Raw genomic sequence first — 19337 nt, 5'->3', positions numbered from 1 at the left:
TTTCTGAATTTTGGGTGAGATCTTCTCTAGTTCTTCTGAACACATTGACGCTCTGAGCAGTACTTATCCCTTCCTCGTCAGAGTTTATCCAGTTATATTGTGCACGCTACCCTGTTTCTAATAGTACTAAAGTTCAAAGTTGGGTTTGAAGGATTGGCTTCAGAATATTCTGGAAGGGAGATGAAAGTCTCTTTATAAATAAAGAATGATTATTAACTTCATTTTCTACAAAGAGAGTACATATTTTCTCTGTGGTGAATTGAAATAACTATATTTTTACATATATTGGCCATGGGTTTTTGTTCAATCACAGGAAAACCCATCTGTAATTAAAAGAAATCATATGTCTATCTGAATCTTCAGCCAAGCCATACAGTCATAAGTACAGTTTTTTTTCCTGGTTTTTTTTTTCTGTTTGAACTTTTAGAATACAAGTACAGATAATCCACAAAGTCAAGACCTCAAGAAAACTCCAGATGGATTGTGTTCACTATCTCAGGCTGCAATTTGTCTCTTTGAAGAGGTTTGGGATTGTTTATCCATTTTGTAATTTGACAGAATTGCCTTAAAGTATAAGTAAATTGTTTCAGTCTTTTGTTTAAAAGAACAATTAATATGATATTTATTATGGTGTACATGTTCTGATTTTATTGACTTTTGCATGCTCATAGATGAATACTTAATTGATAGGGTCCTTCCATGGCTGCCCATTACTGTTTATCACCTGCAGTGAATAATTTGAGATGAGAATCTTGCTATGAAGAAATTGTGAGAAGCAACAAGCTGTGCCATCATATTTGTTGGAATATTAGGAAACCTCCCATCTACCTGCTAACAGCCAGTTATCGGAAATAACAATGAATTGTGTAATTATATAAGGCGTTGCACTGCAAAGTAAGAAGGTTGTTCAACTCGGCTCTCGTCTTGAAGGATGAAGGTTATTTTTTGTCTTTGAAGTGCCCAATTGACCCATGCTTTGTTTTGTTTCACCCTTCCTGTATTTGCATTTCTGAAAATAACTCATAATTGATATATTTTTCTCTTTATAGTTCACATTCCCAGTTGCCTACATATCTGTAACATCAATTAATTTTGAAGTGTTTGGTAACTTTTTTAAAAATACTCATTTAATACTTAACAAACATCCTCACAAAAAAAATTTGCAAGCTCTCAGACTGTTCACATTTTAATTTCATAATATCTTGTAAGTTCCATTTGCTACTTAACCTGTACCAGTATGAAATCTATCTAAAAGAATATTAACCCATACATTCCCCTACTTCCTATGCCATTGCAGTCAATGCAATAATGTGCAACACTTCTTGTCAGCTTTGATGTAGAGTGCCCTTTAAGATTGACATCCTGATATTAATTGACATAGTAAATGGAAGGTATGTGCACTAATTCTGCTGCTTTATTGATACAAAATTTGCTGTTTCTTGTAAATGGAAACATGGGAATTGAGATCCATACTCTCATTTTCTGCTGCACCATCGCAAATCGACATGTGCTGAATTCGTCTGCCAATTCTGAAGCAAAACTTATTTTTAGACAATTTCATCCATAAAAGTGTTTATAATAGAGCAGATTAAACCTTGGCCATTATAGGTAAGTGATATTCAGCACTAAGAAATCTTACTGTTTCTGCCTATAGGTAGAAAATACTGTAATGTTATTTTTGAAATTGTATGATGTGGTATTTTAATAAATGCAAAAGATGCTGCAAATGCTAGAAATCCAGAGCAGCACACACGAAACACAGAAGAAGCTCAGCTGGTCATGAAGCATCTATGGAAGGGCCAAACCTGAAACTTTAACCCTTTATTCCTTTCCACAGATGCCGCCTGACCCACTGAGTTTCACCGGCATTTTGTGTGTGTTGACACAGCTGTGTTATTAGATTTTGTAACTAAATGCTATATTTGGATAATTAGTTCTTCAATGGTTTTTCAGGATCAATTGCAATATTTGGGTAAAAGCAGAGACAGGTGGGAACAATTGGATACAGATAGAGGGATCTTGGTTGATAGAAGTGAAAATGTGCATGGGACCTACAGAAGTCAGTGTAAAGTTAGATTAAAAAAACTGGTTTAAGGATCTAAAACAGTGAGAAATAGTAAAATGTTATTTGGACAGTATGCATTTATGTTACCCAAGGGTGTGATAGGATCACCGCTTTCCATATCTCAGAATTAGAATCAGATTTATGATCACTGTTTTATATGACATTTGTTTTTTTGGCAGCAATACCTAAAATTATTATAAATTTAAAAAAATAAGTAATTCACTAAAAGAAAGGAATAATGAGGTAGTGTTCATGGACCTTTCAGAAATCAAATGGCAGAGAATTTGTTACTGATTGTGAGCCTTCAGTCTCCTTTTCCTCCCGTCTGATGGTTGTAATAAGAAAAGGGCATATTATGAATGATGAGGGTCCTTGGTGATTGATGCACTTTCTTGAGACACTGCTGTTTGAAGATGTAGTGGTGGTGGTGTGCCCTTTAAGGAAATGGCTGAGTTTGCTGTCCTCCACAGCCTCTAGTGATGCTGTGCATTGGATGTGATGTGATTCTGTAGAAATTAGCTAGCATTTTTAGTGGCTTGTCAAATCTCAACAAACTCCAATTCAAATAGAGCTTCTGGTATCCCTTCTTCATGATTACATCAATGTTTTAGATCCCGGACAGATCCTCCAAGATGTTGACACCAACTGCTCACCCTTTCCACTGCTGTCCTCTAATGCAGATTGGCATGTGTTCTCCCACATTTCTCTTTCTGAAGTCCATAATCAATTTCTTGATCTTGCTGAGACAGAGTGTGAGGTTGTTGTTGTAACACCACTCAACCAGCTCATCTGTCTCACTCCTGTATGCCTATTCATCACCATCTGTAATTATGCCAGCAACAGTGGTGTCATCTGCAGATTTATAATGGCTTTTGAGCTGTGTTTAGCCACACTGTCGTGATTGCAGAAAGGGTAGGGCTAAGCATGCATCCTTGAGGTATGTTTGTTAATTGTCAGTGAGAAAATGTTATCTGTACTGAAGGTGGTTCCCTGACGAGGAAGCTGAGGATCTGTTTGCAGTGGGAGGTTCAGAGGCCCAGGTTTAGAAGCTTACTGATTAATACAGTGGGGATGGTGGTCAGAACAGTGAGCCGTAATTGATAAACAGCAGTCCTGCAAATGTTTTGTTGTTATCTAAATGCTCTAAAGCAGAATGTAGAGCCAGTAAGAATATGTCCACTATAGATCTGTTACAGTAGTAGACAATTTGCAGTGTGTCCGGGTCCTTGCTCAGCCAGGAGTTAATTATCACTATAAACAGCCTCTTGTAATATTTCATTACAATGGAAATGCTGCTGGGCAATAATCTTTGAGTCAGTTCACCCTTCAGTTCTTGGGCACTTGTACGATTGCTGTCCTTTTGAAGCAGGTAGGAACCTCATACCTTAGTAATGACAAGTTGAAGATGGTCTAGGTTTTCTGTATCTGGCTAAGTGAACTGTCAGGGTCTCATGCCTGAAGTTCTGGCATGATTAGAACAGTAACATTCTTTAAATTCATCAATAATACAAAACTTTGAGATGTGGCAAATTGTTAGGATGATACCAATCATCTACAGCAGGGCACAGCTAGACTGGCAAAATGAGCAGGAAACTGCTCATTTACCAGAAGGAAGTGTGAGGTGGGAAGGGGAAACATGGACTTCAAGGTACAGTTTATGTGTATAGATCTTTGGGGGAGTAGTTATCAAATATATTATAGAGCATATATCGTAGTAAGTATGTAATTTTAATGTGTGTAATCTTGTTTACAGATTTGCAGCTTAGCACTAGACTGCCTTTGTAGTACCAGTTCTCATAATTCTCAAAGTCATGACTGTGAAACAAGAGCTGTGTATGTTTGGGGAAGTAACAGCAGCCATCAATTGGCAGAAGGGACTCTAGAGAAAATCTTGCAGCCCAAATTAGCACATGGATTTGCTAATGCAAAGACGGTAAGAAATGCAAGAATTATTGTCTAGTTTTTGATAAATGTACACTGTAGATCCTCACAAGGTTGCAAAAGACACAATTTATGTATAGCATTAGGGAGACCCGTGGGATGGATAAGTGACTGCTGTAGAGCTGTGGTTATCTTCTGTTGGGCCTGGCAACTTGATTCATGACTGCATTTCCAACTTGCAAATTGTCTTCCTTACCAAACAGTCACAGGAATGGAATCCTAACATTACCTGGGAAATACCTGTGTTGCAATTTGAAAGCTAAACTTAAAGCTGACATGATAATGTATGATTAAGTAATTTATGACTATGAATCATAGTCTTACTGTTAATTAGTGATTTTTTGCTACATTGGCAATATGCAATATGCTATACCTCGTCTGTTCACATTTATTTAAATTATTGATGTATGTGCATGTGACTGTTCTACCAATTGTTAATTGCTTTTGACTGTTTGCACTAATGATCTTGTAAATTGTTGTTGTCTGTGATGTCTGTAATGGTATTACCCTGTGCTTTATGCTTGGCACTGAACTGCAATCAGTTTTAGAATGTTAATAAAGTGATTCTGATTGTGATTAATTAATTGTTCTTTGTTTTTGGATGTACGAATAAACTGAATCAGCTTCTGATGATTTCCATGGTTGATATAAGTAATAAACTACAAATGCAAACTTTGATCACTACTGGCAAGGGTAATTTTTAAGATGGTTTATAAATAACTTTTTTAATACCTGCCCGTAGTTTTATCAAGTTTGTGGAGCTGTACTTTGTTTCTGACTCTATATCTCAGGATTCAATTACCTTGCCTCTTATCCTTCAAATTTTCTATTATATTGCTTATCAATCTTACTCTGTATTTTTGCATACTACAGTCACCTAGTCCTAAAAATTATTGTTATTTTTAAGTTTGTAAATTATTTCTAAAATCAAATCATTGAGACAACTATATGACTGACAGTAGTCTCAGTGAAGGGCAGTATGGATTGTCCTGTGATCTGAATAATTATACCCCTAATCTTTGCTTTTTCTTTCAGCCAATATGAAATCTATTCAGAAGTTTGACCCTAGTCTATCTTCTAATCTTGAGCCTGCCATATGTTGTTTATTTAAACAAAGTTAATTTCATCTTCATAACCATGAACTGATTTTTTTTTCAAAATATATTTGTAAAAGGAAAAGAAAAAACCTTTTGAAGGTCTTGCCAGTTGTCTCTCCATCACTTATATGATGGGAGAGTATGAATTAATGAGTTCAAGCCGAAGCACAGAGGAATCAAATGAATTAATGTGTAACAGTGCATAAAAATGAGCTACAGATGCAGCTGAGAGAAACTATTTAAGTACTTAGGAAAATAACTATGTAAAGGTTTTATTTGGATGTATTTTCTGATATATCAAGAGTCACAACTCAATAAATAAGTGAGACACAGGTCTATGTCTACAAGTTAACAAGTTATTTATCTAATGCCAAGTTTAGAAAAGCTATTTTTTCTTCCAGATTGAGGCTGGCCAGTATTGCACATTTGCAGTTTCAGAAGATGGCTCTGTGAAAGCTTGTGGAAAAGGTAGCTATGGCAGACTTGGACTGGGTGACTCCAACAATCAGTCAACAGCTAAAAAGCTCACATTTGAACCTCATCGGAGCATCCGTAAAATATCATCTTCAAAGGGTTCAGATGGACACACGCTAGCAGTAACTACAGAAGGAGAGGTGTTCAGTTGGGGAGATGGCGATTATGGGAAGCTTGGACATGGAAATAGCGCGACCCAGAAGTATCCTAAATTGGTTCATGGACCGTTACTAGGGAAGGTACTAACTGATAGAAAAATATTTCAATTTCATGATTTTTAAATTTGTTCTTCATCTTTTGTTACAATTGTGATTTTGGTTCACCAAGCAAATGGCTGCTCATTTTACACATGTGAAAATTTACATTAGAATTTCAAATGGGCAACCTCCGTCCAGAACTGCAAAATGTGTGAGATGTAATATTTAAGTACAGAAATAAAGAAGTAGTGTGTTCCAAAGTACAAAAAAAGGAGGGTTCTGTGCAATTATAGTGCAGGAGAGATTTAATGTGAGACAGAGTGATGGTGCTAAATAAAATAACATTACATTGCAGTAGGTAAAGAAGCAAAAGAAATCTAGAGTGATGAAAATGGACATTTTTGGATTATTATCAGTGCCAATTGACCACCCCACATTCCCACTCCAAAATTTGGAGACATTGGCTTTCTTCCTTAAATTCTTAAAATCAATAAATATTGAATCAGGAAGCCTATATTATCAATTAATGTATGCTTCTACTAGAACTTGAGCTCATCGGAACTATTATCAGTCAAGAATAGAAACAAGGATAGTGTAAAGAATTTTAAAATAAAAGAAATGTTCAAGGCATTAGAGGTTTGCTTGGGAAATTAATGGAGAGTTACTTCAATGGTTTGATGATCTGAGTGCGGAGGAATTAACAGAGAAAACAATATTTGTTATACAATATATGTAAAGTCGTCCAAGTAACTGGCTGTTTTAACTCCCTGGAAAGTTGAAAAGGATAATGTATGTGAGTCATTTAATATCTTATCGGACTAAAGTAAAGTACTGTATCTCTTGGCAACAACTTTGGCAAAAGAAACATGAAAATCATGAATCATTGACCTAAGCAGCTTTGTTTCTCTCTCTCTACTGGTGTGGTCTACTTGCTGAGTATTTTTAACATTGTCTGTTTCCTTTAACATAAAAAAGCAAGCCCATCATTTGTATAGTTAGGGTTCATTTCATTCAGTGAAGTGCTGTCATTATAGTAATCATGAAATTATTTGCAATATCAATATTTGTGAGCGACCAGGATAGTCACTAATATCTGCATTTTTTCTTTTGTAGATTGTGGTCTGTGTGTCAGCAGGATATAGGCACAGTGCATCAGTAACAACCGATGGAGAACTTTACACCTGGGGAGAGGGAGACTTTGGCAGACTTGGTCAGTACTTACGGTACAGGTTATTCTCATTTTTGTTCTGCAACAGGCTGAGAGATCATCTTAACAAAATTAAAATGTCCAGTTCAAAACTGGGCAGTAATTCAAAGGTTTCAAAGGTACAGTTATGTCAGACAAATGTATACAATATATATCCTGAAATACTTTTTCTTCACAACCATCCACAAAAACAGAGGAATGCCCCAAAGAATGAATGACAGTTAAATGTTAGAACCCCAGCACCCCCTCCCACGCGTAAGTATACAGTATACCACTAAGTATACAGTCTTTGCAATAAGAATTGAGCTACTCTCAGATATGTTTCTCCTGACTTTTGATTGGAATAAAATGTTACATTTAAAATATAGTGGATCCATAAAATTGATGTGTAGCTATCAGAAACATTCTAAGAACAGTAGGGCTTAAATGAAAGCAGCCCCACTGTTGTTGCTGCCCTCACCCCATCTCCTCCATTTCTGGAATAACAGTGCTCACCCTGTCTTCCCACTGCCTTAACAGAGAGTTTCTTTTGTCCTTGCCTACCAACCCATGTGCCTCCACAGCCAACAAATCATTCTCCACAAATCCCATCATCTCCAAGGGATTCCTACCACCAAACATATCTTTATTTCCTGTCCTCTCCACTTTCCATAGAGATCACTCCGTGACTCCCTTGTCAATTCATCCCTCCCCACTAATCTCCCTCTTGGCACCTAGCTCTGCAAGTGGCCAAAGTGCTACACCTACCCATTCACTTCCTCCCTCGCCCTCCATTTAGGGCTCCGAATAGTCCTTCCTGGTGAGGCAACACTTCACTTGCAAATCTGCTGTGATTGTCTGTTGTGTCCAGTGCTCCTGATGTGGTCTCTTGTACATTGGAGAGACCCATGGTAAATTGGGTCCCACTTTGTTGAACACCTTTGCTCCATCCGCCAAAAGCAGAACTTCCCGGTGGCCAAAGATTTTAATTCAGATTCCCATTCCCATTCTGACACGTCACCCACAGGGTGGAGGAGCGACACCTTGTATTCTGTCTGGGTAGCCTCCAACCTGATGACATAATATCAATTTCTCCTTCTGGTTAAAAGAAATCCCTCCCCTTTTCTTTCATTCCCAACTCTGGCCTCTTATCTCTTCTCACCTGCCTATCATCTCCCCTTGAGTCCCCTCCTTCTTCTCTTTCTCCTAAGGTCCACTCTTTCCTCCTATCAGAGTCCTTCTTCTCCAGCCCTTTATCTTTCCTACCCACCTGGCTTCTATCACCTTCTAGCTATCCTCCTTCCCCCACTTTGTTATTTCTGGAATTTCCCCCTTCCTTTCTGGGTCTCCCAAAAGGGTCTCACCAAAGCGTCGACTGTTTATTCATTTCCATGGATGTTGCCTGACCTGTTGTGTTCCTCTAGCATTTTGTGTGTGTTGCTTTGGATTTCCAGCATCTGCAGAACTTGTTGAGTTTATGTTGAATTCTTGTCAGTTTTCAAGTCATCATTTGGAGTCCCAAGTGCATGAATAGGAGCAATTCATTTAAGATTTAAGGTTTGTTCACATTCATTAAGGTCATGGTACATCCATATCCTTGCTCCATAGTGAAAAAAATTAGTACTGTTGCTATTCATTTTGCAAATGATTAGTTTTTTATTGATTTAAAATTAAGAATAGAGTTGCAAACATAGTCCTTTACTTTGTCATTTACACAAAGCACGTTTTCATATGATAGTTGTTTGCTAATCTAATTTTAATTTGAAACTTGCTGAATATAACAAGTAAAACTTAAAAGCTACATATCCTATTCTTTGGTACATAGTTTATCTATTTCTTTCAAACTTTAGGACATAGTGATAGCCATAGTCGCAATCTGCCAGCTCTCGTTAAAGATATCAGTGGTGTTGGGCAAGTAGCTTGTGGCAGTTCTCACACTCTCGCAGTATCTCAGGATGGACGGACAGTTTGGTCATTTGGAGGGGGAGACAATGGTAAGCCTTGTCCACTTTTATTTATTCAACAACAATATCAATTACAGCCAAAGATAAGCAACACCTTAATTTTATACTTATTATCCTGGTTTTCAAATCCATTGGAGGTGATGTCCCTTTCTGTTTCTGTAGTCCCCTTCAGCCCTATGTCCCTTTGAAATAATTGTTTTATTATGATTCTAGCACTTGAGCTTCCTAAACTTAATTGTGTCATTATTTAGGGTCTTTTAGGTAGTTTTGGAATTCATTTTCTAAACCCTACTCTTGTTCCTCTAAGTACCAAGGAAATGGAAGGAGGAGGCCATTTGCAAAATTTTGATATGCAGCACTCTATCGATCTTCCTTGATAATTAGCAACTGACTCACCACAGATTCTTTGGTTTATAAAAAAGGCAAACATTAGCCAGCTTCTAGATGAAGAATTTGTTTTCCATCTCAGTCTTGAACGTTCAACTGCTAATATTGATTCTGTGAACCCAGGTTCTATCCACTGAGGCATGTGGAAATACCACCTTGCATCTAATCTGTCAAACCTAATATTGATTTTGTCCTTGTTGATAGTTATGAGTTTCTCCCATATTGCTGGCTTGTTTAGAAAAATGAAAAAGTTGTGAATGTTTGTAGCTGATACTGAGATGTTATACAGACAAATCGTCTTTGAAAAAAGCAAGGTAATGTCTAGTTTTCAGATAGTTGATCATCTCACTGCCTCACTATCAATATGTCTTAACAACTGCCAGATTAATACTGCTGTAGATATTGATATTGTTTTACCAGAAAATGTCCCTATTATGTGGATTTAATAATTGTACAGGTTGCACAATGTTGTTTAATTTTTGTTTGTCCTATTTTCTCTTCCTCACCCATATCTTGAACAATTATTTACTGGATCTCAGCTGTAGACAGATAGGTATTTGCATTCACCTCCAAATCAGATGTTTGCAAATTCTCTCCAGAGACATGAACACAAAGACTGGAGTCTGGAATGTTATCTTTCAGATATGATAAGCAAAATTCCTCTTCACTCTCAGGTGGACATAAAGATCCCATGGCATCAGTTTGAAAAGAAGTTGCATAATCCTGGATGCGTTGGCTGGTGCTGATTCCTCAACTCTTGATCAATATTATTAAAAGATTTATCTTGCTATTTGTTTCTGGGAACATTTATTCAGCCAGCATGATTCCTGTTTTACTGTATTAATACTTTAAAAGATATGTCAGTGTGTTAGGGCAATTTGAAAGAAATATGAATGTTGTGATAAGGGTACAAGACCTTTTATTGGTTATAGGTAAGCTTGGTCATGGAGATACTAACCGAGTGTACCGGCCAAAGGTAATCGAAAGCTTCCAAGGACTGTATGTAAGGAAGGTTTGTGCTGGAAGTCAGTCTTCACTTGCCTTGACTTCTGCTGGACAGGTAAGAAGCAGTCAGATATGGATAAGAGGTAACTTTGTGGCGGACTTCAGTTTAAGATTTATGTTTATGCTGATTCTCTACACATAAAATCAGCGGAGATCACAGTTACTTAGCCAAATTCTGTAGTAAAGGGGGAAAAATCATACTTTAATTTATGTTGATAAAATTAAATCAATCTGATTTTGATACATAATGAGAAATTGCTTCAGAACTTTACACACGGTAGGCTTATTCAGAAAGTCAAAAGGCATGGGATCCAGGGAAGTTTGGCCAGGTGGATTCAGAATTGGCTTGCCTCCAGAAAACAGAGTCGTGGTGGAGAGAGCACATTTGGATTGGAGGGTTGTGACTAGTGGTGTCCCACAAGGATCAGTTCTGGGACCTCTACTTTTTGTGATTTTTATTAACGACCTGGATGTGGGGGTAGAAGGGTGGGTTGGCAAGTTTGCAGATGACACAAAGGCTGGTGAAGTTGTGGATAGTGTAGAGGATTGTCGAAGATTGCAGAGAGACATTGATAGGATGCAGAAGTGGGCTGAGAAGTGGCAGATGGAGTTCAACCCAGAGAAGTGTGAGGTGGTACACTTTGGAAGGACAAACTCCAAGGCAGAGTACGAAGTAAATGGCAGGATACTTGGTAGAGTGGAGGAGCAGAGGGATCTGGGGGTGCATGTCCACAAATCCCTGAAAGTTGCCTCACAGGTAGATAGGATAGTTAAGAAAGCTTATGGGATGTTAGCTTTCATAAGTTGAGGGATAGAGATTAAGAGTCGCGAGGTAATGATGCAACTCTATAAAACTCTGGTTAGGCCACACTTGGAATACTGTGTCCCGTTCTGGTTGCCTCACTATAGGAAGGAGGTGGAAGCATTGGAAAGGGTACAGAGGAGATTTACCAGTATGCTGCCTGGTTTAGAGAGTATGCATTATGATCAGATATTAAGGGAGCTAGGGCTTTACCCCTTGGAGAGAAGGAGGATGAGAGGAGACATGATAGAGGTGTACAAGATATTAAGAGGAATAGACAGAGTGGACAGCCAGCACCTCTTCCCCAGGGCACCACTGCTCAGTACAAGAGGACATGGCTTTAAGGTAAGGGGTGTGAAGTTCAAGGGGGATACTAGAGGAAAGTTTTCTTCTCCGAGAATGGTTGGTGCATGAAATGCACTGCCTGAGTCAGTGGTGGAGGCAGATACACTAGTGAAATTTCAGAGACTACTAGACAGGTATAGGGAGGAATTTAAGGTGGGGGGTTATATGGGAGGCAGGGTTTAAGGGTCGGCACAACATTGTGGGCCGAAGGGCCTGTACTGTGCTGTATTATTCTATGTTCTATGTTTACCTGTACAGGAGTCGTCCCCCCTTTTACAAAGGTAGAGTGTTCCTGTGAAACCTTTCTTAAGCCGAAATGGCGTAAAGCGAAGAACCATTAATTTATATGGGAAAAATTTTTGTAAAAGCGAAAATCCTCTTTGTAATGTGAAAACGGGTTACTAATGTAGGACTTTTGTAAAAGCGAAGTGGCGTAAAGTGAACATTCGTAAAGTGGGGGACACCTGTACCATATTTTTGAGTTCAGACAAAATGTATTAATTTTTGAATTTATAAGGTTCTTATTTGATTATGTAAAAGATATAGAGTGGCACAGATGTGTAGAAGATAAAATAACATTTTACAGCGCCAGTGATTGGGTTACAATTCCCACCACTGTCTGTAAGGAGTTTGTATGCTGTCCTCATGACTGGGCTTTTCTCTGGGTGCTTCAACTACCTCCCAAATTCCAAATTTATGCTGGTTAGGGTTAGTATATTGTGAGCATGTTATGTTCATGCCGGAAGCATGGTGACACTTGCATCATAGCATCAGACTGTGTAGGCATTGAAGCAAGCAACATATTTTACTGTATATTTCGTTGTTTCAGTATACATGTGACATAAAAAGCTGATCTTTAATTTTTATCTTTGACATGTTCATAATATGTCACAAATATACATATGTTTCATGCGGTTGATTTTGAAGACTAATTGCATTTGGCAGATCCTTAGACCTCCCTGCCCTGTTTGGCTTCTTCCTCTGATCTTCTCTGTTCCTGTATGTGCTTTCCTTCTTTGTTTTTGTGTATCATACTTTTTTTGTGCATCCTCTCTAGCTTATTAGCTCATGGGTAAGAGGCAGAGTCAACTACTTACTGTTGTCCATACTGCACCAGAATAGATGGATCCCTAGTCAGCCTCTAAACCTACCTGAGGACCCACCGATAGACAGCCCCTTAGGGGATCATCATACTCGACTCAAGTGATTGTACTATGTCTACCAGTATTACCTGCATACACTTTTGAAATGTTGTAATTTTAAATAGCTGCTTAATACTTAAAAGCAAGTAAATTTTCTGATTCAAAATGCAGAAAGTGACTTGGATTGTCAATATTTAAAGGTCATTGTCTTTAAGATAGTAGATGAATAATAATCCAGATTATATATTTTCTCACTCAGGTGTTTGCTTGGGGCTGTGGCTCGTGCCTAGGTAGTGGTTCTTCAGAAACAACAGCTCTCAGGCCACGACTAGTTGAGGAGCTGAATTCAACCAAAATCATCGATATTTCTTGTGGAGATAGCCATTGTTTGGCACTAACTCATGGTAAGATGCCAAATACTACCAAATGCATTTCATAATGCTGGAGAAAATATCCCACAAAAATTGTGTGTGATTTGATGTTTCATCAACAGAAAAAGAAGAATTCTAGATCTAGCAATAAGCCTGATCAGTAATTGCATCGTGGGTGCTTATGTGCCTAGAAACTCCATTTGTGAATTTCTATAACATGCCTTTGGAATTAGAGTTATAAAGCATGGAGCAAGCTCTTTGGCCAAACTTATCCATGCCAACCGAGGTGCTTTAGTGGTTGAAGCGAAGCACATTTACAAATGGGCTAATTGGGTGGTTGAAGATGACCCTAAGACATAGAAGCAGAATTAAGCCACTTGGCCCATCAGATGCATTCTCCTGCCATTTCCCTGTAATATTTTATTTGAACTTGTATTTTTGTGACAATGGCAATACATGAGCATGGCAATACATAAACACAAGGTTGAGAGTTTTCAATTAAATGCTTTTAGTAATGGTAAGTAATATAATTCATGTTGGGTTCAGATACACATTAGTAGAACAGGATATGGTATCAAAGTCTTGTGTTTGAATTTATGCATTAGTTGAAAGTTGTAAAAGTTTGAAGTTAGTTAAAACATTGGTACACTTATTCCTCAGATAACTGATGCAGTTATATATGACAGGTTCACTTTCATGTGTAATTTGAGTAGACCTTTCTTATGCCACTTGAAGTGTGCAACAGAATTTATTTTTCTTATTCCAATAGACAATGAAGTTTATGCTTGGGGTAATAATGCAATGGGTCAGTGTGGACAGGGGCATACATCAACCCCAATTGCTAAACCGAAGAAAGTAATTGGTTTGGAAGGAATACCTATACAACAAATCACTGCAGGAACTTCTCACAGCTTAGCCTGGACAGCTGCTCCAACTGATAGGTAATGAGGTAACTTTACAAGTGTATCATCCATAAAATGATAAATTAACTGAACAACGTTTTACGGTTTTAAATGTGTTTATATTTTTAAAATTTCAATTAGAATAATATTTTGAATTTGTATTGTTAAATACTGAATGAGCAGATCAGGAATAATGTGCACCTATATTTGGGTTTATAAACTAATGATTATTTTGAATAATTTGTAGTGCTGGGAACAATTACATTTTATTCAACATATGTCATTGCAGTTTTTGAACAGAATTTTCATAATATAATTGAACATTGTTACACTACCTTTTGATTAAAGTCACAGTTAGGTTTCTAGTTTATCAGTAGGTGTTGCATACATTCTTCACATACTATTGTGTACTTATGCTCTTAATGTACATTTTATTTACCTATTATAATAAATCTAATTCTGCTAAACTAATCCTATTGATGATCCATGTGAGGATGTTGTAGTCCTGGTAAAGTCAAGTTTCTGCTCTGCCTGCAACAAAGTAAGAGAGCCCCATATTGGACATGTAATTTCTCTTTCAGGGTGTCTCAAAACCAGTGCAGTATTTCTGAACTATAATCACAGTTATAATGTTAGAAATACAACTATTATATGTGCACCAGCTCTCACAAACATCATTGTTGTGGTAATAACCAAGCTACCTGATTTTTTTTCTTAAATAATGACAAAACTAGACTGCCATCCATTATTAGGTACAACAAACCCTCTTCATTTAAGGACCCTGGATGTATTCTATTCTGTTTTTTTTAGCTTTGTAAACTTTCCATTGTTGACCTTCTCATATCCTTCCCCACCCACCATGCCCTTTGCATGTACGAGTTACAAACAGGTTAGACACTTCTATTCAATAGCATATATGTATCAAATGTGTTGTGTATATTTTTGTACAGGAGTAAATTTTATCGCATCTTACATTGTACCCTGATTTCTTGTTATTGAATACCACTCCATTTGGAATGCCCTTTGCAGATATGCTTCTTCTTGGCATCAGTTCTGTAGCATTTCTTTGTATCCTACTTCATGCATGTGTATGAATTTAACGTTGTGATAACACGAGTAGATGACAATTCTAGAAGTCAGTGATGGCAATGCATTGTAAAGCTAGAAAGTATTCAAAAGCACATCCTTATTATGTTTAAATAGCGATCAATATTAGTGTTGTGTCTTGACATAAAACTTCATTAAATCAGCATTTTTGCAGGTTCAGAGTAAAGCTTCTTTTACTTTACCTGAATGATATTTTTAATCCCTAATGTTCCAGTGTGAATTTGTTTTCCTGGTACTCATTTCCCATTTGGTTCCCAGCATATCAGTTTAGGAATCATAGAACTTTGCTTGACAGCAACTATTCTTTATGGCAGCAGTTAGAGGCTCTTATTTAACTTCTGGAAGTTCAAAATAATTGTATTATCAAAGTATGCATATCTCAACAAATACTACTCTGATAACACACACAAAATGCTGGTGGAACACAGCAGGCCAGGCAGCATCTATAAGGAGAAGCACTGTCGACGTTTCAGTGTTGTTGTTTGTAATAATAATAATAGAGCTCAATAGTAAAATTGAAACAAAGCATTGAACACATTCACTATACCCATATTAACATATTCTTTTGGCATAATATCTTGGTCCAAAACCAATCTGGAAAATTTACAAAGAAGAATAAGAACTGAAACAGAGGGGTTCCTTGTGGCAATACAGAACCAGGTGGTTAACACGAAAAATATCAAAAGTACATAATAAAAGACCAACAAATGCAAGATGATAAATACAGAATATGCCACAAGAAACCATAAACAATCCAACACATTACAGGATCTTGCAACAGTTTAGCACAATCAGATTACTTACACAGGCACAATCAAGTGGCAAATATCATTCACCAAAATCTTACTTTAAAATACAAACTCAAAAGAGACACCATAGTTTACAAATACATGCCCGATTCAATTTTAGATTCAGAGTCCTACAAGTTATATTACAAACGATACATTATTACAGATGGAACAATCCATTATAACCTTTTGGATATAATATTACAGGATAAACAAGAAAAAACAACATAATTAAAAGAGATAGCCATTCTAAACACACATAACAGACAAACCAATAAGTTAACAATATTAGAAATTAAAAAGAGAAATTGAAAGACTATAAAACATGTACAGGGTATACATTGTCCAAATAGTAATATCTACATCTGGTTTCTTCCCAAAGTCACTACGTAATAGCATTAAACAATTAGTCCTACACAGCAATGTTTACGTAAATAGCTGGAATTCTAGTGACTTTCCACTAGAATAGTCTAAAAGTTCCTAGCAATTGAGAAAAAAATGGGTTTGGCTACGTCTGTACCTCAGGTTTTACCAGCTTGAGCTGAGGAAAAAAAATAAAAATATATATATAATAATAATAATAATAATAATAACTAAGTAATTAAATTATACTGGGAACCTGAGTTGTAGAGTCCTTGAAAGTGAGTCCTTAGGTTGTGTTCCGTGATCAGTTCAGTGTTGTGGTGAGTGAAGTTGTCCACATTAGGTCAGGAGCCTGGTGGTTGATGGGTAATAATTATAAGACTGTAAGATTTAGGAGCAGAATTAGGCCACTTGGCATTGCTCTGCCATTTTAGATGCCATTTGGCATATCAGCAAATACACTCAAAAACTTCTATAGTTGTACTGTGGAGAGCATTCTGACAGGCTGCATCACTGTCTGGTATGGAGGGGCTACTGCACAGGACCAAAAGAGGCTGCAGAAGGTTGTAAATCTAGTCAGCTCCATCTTGGGTACTAGCCTACAAAGTACCCAGGACATCTTCAGGGAGCGGTGTCTCAGAAAGGCATTATTATTAAAGACATCCAGCCCCCAGCGCAAGCTCTTTTCTCACTGTTACCATCAGGTAGGAGGTACAAAAGCCTGAAGGCACACACTCAGCATTCCCCTTGGTCATCCAAGGGGATGGCCATCCGATTGCTAAATGAACATTGAATCTTTGGACACTAACTTACTTTGTTTTAATATACAGTATTTCTGTTTTTGCACGTTTTTTAATCTAGTCAATATACGTAATTGATTTACTTGATTATTATTTTTTCCTCTGCCAGATTATGTATTGCATTGAAATGCTGCTGCTAAGTTAACAAATTTCACGTCACATGCCGCTGATAATAAACCTGATTTTGATTCTGATCCTGATCCATTTTCTCTCTCAGCCCCAGTCTCCTGCCTTCTCCCCATATCCCTTTATGCCCTGACTAATCAAGAATTTATCAGCCTCTGCCTTAAATATACCCAATGGATTGGCCTCCACAGCCAGCAGTGACAATAAGTTCCACAGATTCACCAGTCTCTGGCTAAAGCAGTGCCTCCTCCATTCCATTCTAAAAGGACACCTCACCCCCATTCTTAGACTCCTCCACCATAGGAAACATCCTCTCCACATCCACTCTATCAAGGCTTTTCAGCATTCAATAGGTTTCAATGAGGTCACTCTTCATTCTTCTGAATTCCAGTGAGTAGAGGCGCAGAACCATCAAATGCTCCTCATATGACAAGGTTTTATAGAAACATAGAAAGCCTACAGCACAATACAGGCCCTTCGGCCCACAAAGTTGTGCCGTACATGTCCCTACCTTAGAAATTACTAGGCTTACTCAGAGTCCTCTATTTTACTAAGCTCCATGTATCTATTTAAAACTGGCTTAAAAGACCTTATCATTATCCACCTCCACCACCGTTGCCGGCAGCCCATTCCACGCACTCACCACTCTCTGAGTAAAAAACTTACCCCTGACATCTCCTTTGTACCTACTCCCCAGCACCTTAAACCTATGTCCTCTTGTGGCAACTATTTCAGCCCTGGGGAAAAAGCCCTTGACGATCCATATGATCGATGCCTGTCATCATCTTATACACCTCTATCAGGTCACCTCTCATCCACCGTCGCTCCGAGGAGTAAAAGGCCGAGTTCACCCAACCTATTCTCATAAGGCATGCTCCCCAATCCAGGTAACATCCTTGTAAATCTCCACTGCACCCTTTCCATGGCTTCCACACCCTTCCTGTAGTGAGGCGACCAGAACTGAGCACAGTACTCCAAGTGGGGTCTGAGCAGGGTCCTATATAGCTGCAACATTACCTCTCGCCTCCTAAATTCAGTTCCATGATTGATGAAGACCAATACACCGTATGCCTTCTTAACCACAGAATCAACCTGCGCAGCTGCTTTGAGTGTCCTATGGACTCAGACCCCAAGATCCCTCTGATACTCCACACTGCCAAGAGTCTTACCATTAATACTACATTCTGCTATCATATTTGAATTACCAAAATGAACCACTTCACACTTATCTGGGTTAAATTCCATCTGCCACTTCTCAGCCCAGTTTTGCATCCTATCAATGTCCTGCTGCAACCTCTGACAGCCCTCTATTCTATCCACAACACGTCCAACCTTTGTGTCATCAGCAAATTTACTAACCCATCCCTCCACTTCGTCATCCAGGTCATTTATAAAAATCACGAGGAGTAAGAGTCCCAGAACAGATCCCTGAGGCACTCCACTGGTGACCGACCTCCATGCAGAATATGACTCGTCTACGACCACTCTATGCCTTCTGTGGGCGCCAGTTCTGGATCCACAAAGCAATGTCCCCTTGGATCCCATGCCTTATTACTTTCTTAACAAGCCTTGCATGGTACTTTATCAAATCCCTTGCTGAAATCCACGTACACTACATCTACTGCTCTTCCTCCATCAATGTGTTTAGTTGCATCCTCAAAAAATTCAATCAGGCTCGTAAGGCACAACCTGCCCTTGACAAAGCCATGCCGACTACTCGTAATCATATTATACCTCTCCAAATGTTCATAAATCCTGCCTCTCAGGATCTTCTCCATCAACTTACCAACCACTGAGGTAAGACTCACTGGTCTTTAATTTCCTGGGCTATATCTACTCCCTTTCTTGAATAAAGGAACAACATCCGCAACCCTCCAATCCTCCAGAACCTCTCCCATCCCCATGATGATGCAAAAATCATTGCCAGATGCTCAGCAATTTCCTCCCTCGCCTCCCACAGTAGCCTAGGGTACATCTCATCCGGTCCCGGTGACTTATCCAACTTGATGCTTTCCAAAAGCTCCAGCACATCCACTTTCTTAATATCTATATGCTCAAACTTTTCAGTCTGCTGCAAGTCATCACTACAATCACCAAGATCTTTTTCCGTAGTGAATACTGAAGTAAAGTATTCACTAAGTACCACTGCTATTTCTTCTGGTTCCATACACACTTTCCCACTGTCACACTTGATAGGTCCTATTCTTTCACATCTTATCCTCTTGCTCTTCACATACATGTAGAATGCCTTGGGGTTTTCCTTAATCCTGCCCAC

The 19337-nt window shown here is 38.2% G+C and overlaps 1 protein-coding gene across 4 annotated transcripts in view; it reads left to right on the top strand.

The window, feature by feature from the left end:
• The window catches only part of LOC140737724 (probable E3 ubiquitin-protein ligase HERC1), a 273953-nt gene that overhangs the window by 25187 nt on the left and 229429 nt on the right, over window positions 1-19337 (top strand). For 3 of the 4 annotated variants that reach the window (XM_073064301.1, XM_073064302.1, XM_073064299.1), the window contains exons 3-10: window positions 428-523; window positions 3819-3998; window positions 5505-5816; window positions 6888-6984; window positions 8811-8954; window positions 10244-10371; window positions 12865-13009; window positions 13746-13917. In XM_073064301.1, the coding sequence (XP_072920402.1) occupies window positions 428-523; window positions 3819-3998; window positions 5505-5816; window positions 6888-6984; window positions 8811-8954; window positions 10244-10371; window positions 12865-13009; window positions 13746-13917 (1274 nt within the window). Of the gene's footprint in view, window positions 1-427; window positions 524-3818; window positions 3999-5504; window positions 5817-6887; window positions 6985-8810; window positions 8955-10243; window positions 10372-12864; window positions 13010-13745; window positions 13918-19337 lie in introns of those variants that run through there. The other variant, XM_073064303.1, reaches the window with a different exon arrangement.

Source organism: Hemitrygon akajei, chromosome 13 (assembly GCF_048418815.1).
Source record: "Hemitrygon akajei chromosome 13, sHemAka1.3, whole genome shotgun sequence".
Taxonomy (NCBI): domain Eukaryota; kingdom Metazoa; phylum Chordata; class Chondrichthyes; order Myliobatiformes; family Dasyatidae; genus Hemitrygon; species Hemitrygon akajei.
This window is presented reverse-complemented; position numbering and strand designations above follow the sequence as displayed.